The following is an 8932-nucleotide window of genomic DNA, read 5'->3' as shown; positions in this document are numbered from 1 at the left end:
CGACACCCCTGGAGCCACCGTCCTCTCTTGGACCCGGAGTACGTGTCCGTCCCACCCGTGTGGCTGGGCGCTGATATGTGGTCACCCGTGAGCAATCAATGTGTGTGTGTGTGTGTGTTCGTTCCTTTATCTGATTTGCACCATGGTTTGGCCTCTTCATGTATTGTGTATTACCTGATTTGTGCTCTCACTTCATGATCAATTAACAGTGACTTGTCTTGATTCAAATCTGTATAGCCAACTGTTAATTTGTGCATCAGATGTCCCTCCTTAATTTTTGCTCTCACACTTGGGGTACACTGGAAGCATTTGATCCATTTCATTTCAGAACATTCACTCAAGCACAACAGCAGACATCTGAATATTTCCTTTCACAGCCCCAACTCTGAATATTTGGAACACCGGAAATAACTCCATGTATGTAAATAGAAACTTTCTTCAGTAGGCACAAGAAATTTGCAGGATCACAGCCCGAACCACACAGAGAGAAAGTAAACCAGTCATTCGAGATTCAGAGTATGCACAAAGAAACAAACACATCTCCCTCCCACACAAATCAATGGTTTGTGCTTGTGCACTGGAACCAACAGCAAGCCAACCATAATTTTGTTTTGCTTTTCTCCCTCACGTTTTTTACAGTTGTGCCTCCTAACATAAACCCACAAGCGAACCAACAACAAGGAACGAGTAAATTGGGTCAGATGTATAATTAGTCGATGTATAATCCTGGTACATTTCAATGGATCACCAGGAAAGAATATGTTGGTATTGCTGCAGAAACACCCTATGCAGACGGTGACCGCGACGAGGAGTCCTCGCGGCGGGCCAGCACGCAGTCCTCCAAGAAGTTGGTCAGCTGAGAGGTGTACAGCCCCGGATTGCTGCGGTAATGGTCGACATGAGGGGACGACACAAAGTCACACGACCTCACCTCGCACCCTGCTTTCCGTTGCCTCTCCACGAATGACTCCACCGACTTTGCTGGGATAACCCGATCTGCGGAGCTGTATATGTACAGCTGAGGACAGCTTGGTTGGTTTGAGGACAAAAGCTCCATAACACCAGACAACCTCCTGCAAGAAAATAAAAACACAATGTTGATTAACAGCACTTTTTAGTAATGTACTACATTTAGGACATGTTCTATGACAGTGTTACACTATTTCAGTAATTGGGTAGTTTCTTATATTATTTATGATCAGATGTTAGTTATAACACGAGACATGACAAATACTGGTGCAGTCGCCTGCATGGTTTACTGCATTTGCAAGAGATTCTATGGCATTCTTACACTATTTCTGTAATTGGTATTTTGTTGTCAAAGCTCAGTTACATCATGCGCCTTGGCATCTGGCATAATATAATCGATGATAACAGGAATACTGATGAATCATCAAACAAACAATGAACTCTTCTATGAGTCAGATGCCATGCCTCACATTTAAAAACAGATGTACTGAAAAGGCTTAGAGAATTTGGATATTGTCCACAAGGCTGAAAATGCACAGAACTCCTACTTCTGCAAATGTGGATGAGCTGCGTACCTATTTACGGCCGGATAGTTCAGAACAAGATCAAAAAACTTTTCCAATGCAGATAGTAGAACCGCCTCGGTAGCTGCTGGTCTGATATCTTTCTGGGACTCCACAACTATGACGTCAGACCTTGTATTTGGTGCAGCGCCTTTTGTTGCCACACTGTGTTTCTTCATGATAGCAGCTGAGAAACCTAGAGCCCACACCTAAGTTCAGAAAAAAGAACACAAAAATTAAATAACAATGTTTATGTTCGAACAAACCGTTGTCCTGCGTGGTGTTCAAAAATAATAATTGAGGAACAGAGTAAATGACAGATATGCAAATAAGAAGGATAAAACACAACTGACGACACATTCGTTCAGCATAATAAACAACAAACTTTGGATGTGCAGAATTTACAAATAGGATATTTTTATAGGATTTCAATAACCACCTAATACCATTTAGGTATGTGAGGTTAGCTACAGTTTTTACCTGAGAGTCCGGAACAGCAACAGGCGCTGAATCGATTATGGAACCCTTGATTTTCTCCACTGCTGAAGGATCCTGCCGCTGCAAGTTCTCCAGTATTACGCCATAGCTACAGCAGCAACACAAAGCCATAATTAAGCTTGAAAAATCCAAAAAGAGTTTCAGTTAATTCTTAGATCCAAAGGAACTGCAGACATACCAAAGCCAGCCGGTGTTACTGAAAGTGTGAAAAACAATCTTCTTCCCGTCCTCCTCCCTGACCCAATCACCAAGATGTTCAGAGAGCATCTCCACATTCTTCTCGGCCTTCCCTCCGACATTATAGCTGACGATGTCGGACATGGGGAGGGTGAAGGTGACGGCGTGGAACCCCCTGGAGGTGTACCAATCGGCATATCTCTTCAGATGCTTCTGCTTCGAGCCCAGCCAGCCGAGCAAAACTACAACCGTCTGGGACCTGTCGGGCGAGCCGTGGCACGCCCTCGGGTCCGGCAGATGCCAGCGGTACAGAGCATCCGACGAGGAGGAAGGGATGGCCGGTAACGCCACCTCTTGTTCCGGTGAGGTCTTGGCGAACCTCGCGTACTGGTAAACCGTCTGAATGACCGGCAGGGACGCGACGGGCGCCTTTGCCGGGTCAAAAGCCTGGAGGTTCCGTGGCATGAACTGCAGGCCGGACAGCGGCAGGGCTGAAGGTGCTGTGATGGCCTCTGGTTTGCTGGCGGGAAGAGAGACGACATCGTCGGGGAGCCTGTTGTGGTGGGAGAATTTGTCAGGCAGCTCGATGGAGGAGACGGCGGCAAAGGCGGCGACCGCCATGGCGGAGAGGGGCCGGTGGAAGGATGCCATATCCCTTTTGGTGCCTCTCAGCAATCAATCAATCAGATTCTGCCAATGAGTAGGAGGAGGAGCTGGTGTTGTGGTATGTGTTTGTCCTGCTCTGCCCTGCCCTGCCCTGCGCTGAGTCATACATACATAAGAAGAAGAGATCAACAAGCTGTCGTGTCGGTCCTGGCACGCGGTTGGCATAAATTGAACTGGATTCATTCAAGCGCTGCAAATAGAGAGGGAGAAAACATGTGTGCCACGAGATTTGTGTGCCCCAGCTCGGCCAACAAACCCGGACCGTGTGTGTCCTACACGTCTTTGTCAGGGTCAACATGTGATGTATAATAAGAAAGGAAAAGATTGGGAATTTGTTTGTTGGTGCTTACCTCGTCGGTCCTGGGTGGCCGGAGAAGCTGGAGTTGGGATTGTGGGGTGGCTGCCAAGGTGGGTTGACAGCCGAGCCCCGTGGACGACGGCAGCCGGTGCCCGCCTGCTTCCTTGCTCCTGCAGCCAATAATTTTGGCAAGAGAAAAACAATTACAGTTGAGCCTCTCGATTTATATATCTGACGAAATTTGTCAAATAAAAGGTGTAATCTGAGTCGTCTGCTCCGTGGCATCCGCAGGCACAAGGAGGAGTTGCAAAAGAGAAAACAAAAGTGAAGCTATCTTATTTATTTTTGTTGAACGGGATGGAAGGGGGGGACGGTGGGCGGTGACAGCGAAAGGTAGACAGACAGATTTGCGTGCGTACGCAGCCCGCGCTGGCGTCAACGTTGCTTGGAGGGATTGGGGGAAAGGAAGGGGAAAAGAAAGAAACACGCTTTGGCTTTCGCTTTTGCGTGCTCCGCCATTGCTGGACAAGCTGGATTGCTGGAAATCTTCATCTTTTTCCAGTAAAGCTGGAGGAAGAAGAAGACGAAGCCAGATTTCTTCCGGGAACGGGAAGCAGTTGATTCGAGCCGAGCGGCGTCGGGGTCGGGGAAGGGGCGCCGGAAACCAAATCGAAACCACAGAAAACGCCGGGAGGGGGAGGAGATTCGGCCGATTCCGGCGAGGAGAAGGGATCCAAACCAATCCAATCCAGAAGGAGGGAGGGTGGAGGGGAGGTACGTACCAGGGAGGGATGGAGGCAAGGAAGGGGACGATGAATCTGCCTGCAGCTGCAGGGGAATCCGTCTCTTCTTCTTGTGGGATATACAAGGAGCGAACGAGCAATCTGGGGAGGAGGGGATAAAAATAGGGGAGGCGGCCAAATTTGAGGGGAGGGGAAGGAAATTGGGGGCGGCGGCCAGGTTTGAAGGGAATCGAGGGAGGGCGACGGCGCCGTCGCTGGCCTCTGACCGGACCCTGACCCAGACCCGGCCCCCTCCTCTGACTCTGAGCTGCGCGTTCCTTCCAAGTTAGTTGGATTGAGTTGAATGGAATGGCATGGGGGTCCGTCTTTCTTTCCTCTCCCAAGCAAATATCCACGGAATATGCCGCCTGCCTTCCTTCCTGGACCATTGAATCAGTTTGCCACACACGAGCACGTTGCTAGCATAACAGCATCTACAACCGGGCACTGACCGGCACCCCCTCTTATCCAGCCTAAATGTAGAGCAGACATGGGCGTGTCCGCCATGTCAGCCCCAACAGGCCTACCCCACCACAAATGGCAACAATTTCACCCCCTCGGCCTATCGGATCCATTTGCTCTCCCCTCCCTCGCGACGAACAACTCGCAACTCCGCCGCCCCCCTTGCTCCGCAGCTGTTCCGAGCCTCTGCGCCGCCAGCTCCAGCAAAGGCAGAGACGCACCAAGCTTTGCTCATGGCGCGCCGCTGATGGATGCAGGGGAAGAAGATTGACACCCTTAAAACTTTAATTATAATTTTTCTTTTTTGTATTAGATGTATTTGTAAGATCTTGTGATTCTTAATATATTGCCTTAGGCCTTCTCGAAAAAAAGAAGAAGATAGATTCTTTCAAAAAGAAAAAGAAAACTCCCACCTTGTGCCATGCGACGTCCTGTCCCACCAAAGGACGATACAAATAAATAGGCAAGAGGAATAAATATTCTCCCACAAACGAATGAGAGCATAAGGGAGAAAAGGAAAAATATACCATTGTTTTTTGTGACACGTGCTAGCCGAATGAAAAACAGATGCTCATCCCGGATTTCTGTTCCTGAGCTCATCTACTTCCGCATGAACAGTAAATTGGAACAGAGAAGTGGTATACCAACAATGCTCAAGGTCCTCTGGGTTTATGAAAAAAAAAATCATGGCGATATATGGCATCGAAGGAGCTCTGAAAAAAATAACAAAACCAAAGCTTCGAAAAAGATTAGAAATTTCATATTTCGGCGCACTGATTTTGTACTATTTGTGGACAACGCGACCAATTGAGAGCCGGGAATAATACACCTCTGGAAATTCTGGAAAAAATGCTCCGAAATAATAAAATGCCAATAGATAGACACACACACACAAACAAACAATTATCTCCGCGCTAACAACAGTAGCTCCTCTTGTCTTTATTCTTGTTCTTCTCCTCGGCATTTTTGTTGGCACGCGAACCAATAGCAATCCAACGAGCAATTAAATCAAGCATATGCCATTTGCAGTGGCATCCTTGTGTTGTGTGGTCGATTTATGTGTCCCACGCACACAGATGCCGTCTCCGTCCACATGCTCTTGCTGCCTCCCCGCAATTCGGCACACTACTACTGCCGAATTCCGAAAGCCGCACATGAATTCTCCTCGCCGCCTTGTGAAGCTTAATTGGCACATGCGGCCCTCTGCCCTCCACGGAGTCTCGGATGAGTACGCCGCAATATCTCAGGAATATTCCTCCTCCATTTCTCATCTAATCTAGGAGTAGTACTCCCTTCGTCCGAAAATACTTGTCACCAAAATGAATAAAAGGAGATGTATCTAGATCTATTTTAGTTCTACATATATTTTTTTTCGTTTATTTTGATGACAAGTATTTTCGGACGGATGGAGTAGCTACGAACGAGAGAGTTACACGGCACGAGCACAGACAGAGTTATCATACCACACTCGCTCGCTACCACGAGTGCGACGTCGACTCGGCAAGTGTGAGATGCGGTGTCTCACCCGATTGCATCACGTGAAGTGGATGGACGCAAGCTTGTGGGTTGTGGCCACGTAAAAGGTAGGTAAACCCGAGGCGGCTGTCCTCCCTCCAACTCACGGCCAACAACAGCAGCAAAACGGAAACAAGAACAACCAGGAGGATGTGATCCTAAATCCTGCCGCAAAGCTGTTTCTTTTTTTCGGTTCACAGTGCGAAGGTAATTAATTAAGGGATATAAGTATATTTTTCGTCCTTCAACTCTTTCAAAAGTATAGCAATGGCCCCTCGATTCCGAAACCAGCAAAACTTGGTCCCTCAACTTTCAAAACCGGATAAGTTTAGTCCCTCAACTTTTAAAACCGGAGAAGTTTAATCTCTCGTCTCGCTTAGGGTGTTTTTCTGTTGACGAGGTGTGGTTTTTGACTCGGACATGTGCATGAAAGATGCTCGGTATAATGCTCAGCGAGCAGCAGTGCGTGTCGACGGCACCTTACACGCCGCTGCATACGAGGTGCCAACTTATTAAGCACGAGAGTCGTAAGATCCCGGTTATAGAAGAAGAGTAGCATACGATCGGATGCATGGCCAACGCCGTCAGTGGAGGTGCCCGTGGAGGGCTTGTCCGAGCTCGTCGCCTCGAGCTCCTCCTCCAGCTCAGGCCTCCTGTCCAGGAGGTCAGAGGCGTTGTGCCGGGCGCAGGCTGCAGCTCGACGGCCCGTGCAACAGGGAGGCCAAGTCACTCGTCTGCCAACGCCACGCCATGGGTCGCCGAGCTCCTCTGTGCGCTCGAGCGCTTCATCTCCGCCCCATGACCGTCATGGACGACGCTGTCCGGCTTCTCATCCGAACTCGCCGCGCCTGGGAGTACCGGGCACCCTTGGTGGCATGCACTGTGTTTTGAAAAAAAAATGACATGGACTGTGACGTGGCGGTCAAACCTAGGTGACATGTCAAGTTTTTGGTCAAAACCGCGTCCACGTCAGATGGAAACCACTCGAAGCGGTACGAGGGACTAAACTAATCCGGTTTGAGAAGTTGAGGGACTAAGTTTTGTCGGTTTTTGAATTCAGGGACTATTTCTATACTTTTGAAAGAGTTTAGGGACAAATAATATACTTCTCCCATTAATTAAACACTTAATTCCCCGCTGCAAAGCGCAAAAGCTTTGGATGGCCGCCTCCCACATTCGTGTCGGTGGACTTGTCTCGTGTGCGCGGACAGATGTCGTGTTCAGTTTGCGCGTCAGCGTTGGAGATGCTCTAGAGCCAACCATGATGTCATTTTCCTAAAAGAAAAATCCACCGTGGCTTTATTGATAGATGTCTTGCAAAGAAAAAGGAATTCTCCCTCCTTTTGTCATTGGACGTCGTGTCCTACCCAGTCGATGCGAAAAGTAGGCAAGTGGAATAAATAGCCTCCCACAAATGAAAGAGAGCCCAAGGAAGAAAAGGAAACAGATGTCATTCTTTTGTGTTACACGCGCTGGCCGAATGACAGAAGGATGCTCATCTCGAACGAGTGTAGCGGTTGCAATATCCCATTTTTCTGATCCTGAGTTCATCCATTTCGTTCCCGTGAAGAGTAAATTTGAAAGAAAAATTGAGAGCATCCGTGCTCGAGATTTTTTCTAGGTTCATGAAACTTTTTGTGACGACGTATCAATAATAATAATAATAATTGGAATAGATTCTATCTGGAATTTTCACACAAAAGAAAATTCTCTCGTCAATAACAATAGCTCCTCTTCTTTTTATTCTGGTTTGTCCACGGTTTTTTCATTGGCGCGTACTATGCGAACCAATAGCAATCTGACAAGCAATTAAATCCAAGCATGCCGTTGGCAGTACTACTAGCATCCATGTGTTCCTTTTAGCTAGTTCGACGTATTTTTATTAGTCCTTGAAGCGAGTGGCCAGTCGCGGTAGTTCTATTTAGCCTTTTAAGTAGTAGTCCTATTGGAAAGATAGTTCTGTCTCCGTCCACGTTGTTGTCTCTGTACAATTCGGCGTAGTACCGAATTCCAAAAGCCGCACATGGATTCTCCTCACCGGCGGCCTTGTCAAGGAAGCATGGCACATGCGGATGTACTCCTTTGCTCTCCACGGAATCTCAACTCTCGCAGGAGCACGGTACGCGAAACTGCCTTGCGCACAATGATTTATCATACGATTTTTGTACGACAAGAAACAGGCCCGTTCCTCAAGGTTTCGGTCCACAACAATAGATGAGTCTGGTCATACAAAGATCATACGAATTTCTATGGTACGTGTAGCACCTCTCCAGTACAGTACATCCCCAATATCTCTGGAATATTCCTCCTCTAGCTTAGGCTTAGGAGCGAAAGAGTTACACGACACGAGCGCAACACAGAGAGCTCTTATCACACCGCACTCACTCACCACCACGAGTGAGTGCGACGTCGTCTCATCTAAGCAAGTGTGAGATACGATGTTTCACTGGATTACATCAAGTGAAGTGGATGGATGGATGCAAAGCATGTGGCCACGTTAAAAGTAAACCCGAAGCAGTTGTCCTCTCCAACTTACGGCCAACAGCAGCAGCAAAATTATTAAGGGGAAAAAAAACCAAGAGGTTGTGGTCCTAAATCCCGCCGCAAAGCTATTCCTTTCCCCGGTCCACATGTGTGAAAGTAATTAAATAATTCCCCGCTTCAATCTTTGCTGCAAGGCACGAAAGTGAAATCCAAACAAAAGCATCGCTCACCAACAATGAGCAAAAAGAAATCTCTCCTTTGTGAAATTCAAAAAAAAAAAAAAATCTCCTTCATGTGTATGTGCGTTTTTGTGTTGGTTGTCATCTTTTCTTGTAAAGGCCATGTGTGTATTCAGAACAACAGTGGAAAAGAAAACGAGCTCAGCTTGAACAGGAAGATATTCAAAGGTAACACGACCGCTGACCATTTCTTCATCAACCAAAGAAGCATCATCTTCTTGGCACCCCCTTCCTTGTATCCAAATCAAATGGCTAATGTCAGCAAGCTTGTCACATTTT

At 47.5% G+C, this 8932-nt stretch overlaps 1 protein-coding gene across 1 annotated transcript; it reads right to left on the bottom strand.

Annotated features, from left to right (window-relative positions):
* Positions 1-487: 487 nt before the first annotated feature.
* LOC123166248 (transmembrane protein 53) lies at positions 488-3341 on the bottom strand (the record flags this gene model as incomplete). The annotated part of the gene is given in 5 exon segments (XM_044584018.1): positions 488-1073; positions 1545-1741; positions 2013-2118; positions 2209-2969; positions 3224-3341. Coding segments are annotated over 4 exon segments (1242 nt in total). The 3' UTR covers positions 488-784.
* Between the last annotated feature and the right edge of the window lie 5591 nt (positions 3342-8932).

Source organism: Triticum aestivum, chromosome 7D (genome assembly GCF_018294505.1).
Source record: "Triticum aestivum cultivar Chinese Spring chromosome 7D, IWGSC CS RefSeq v2.1, whole genome shotgun sequence".
Taxonomy (NCBI): domain Eukaryota; kingdom Viridiplantae; phylum Streptophyta; class Magnoliopsida; order Poales; family Poaceae; genus Triticum; species Triticum aestivum.
The sequence above is the reverse complement of the archived record's forward strand: the minus strand, read 5'-3'. Positions and strand labels throughout refer to the sequence as shown.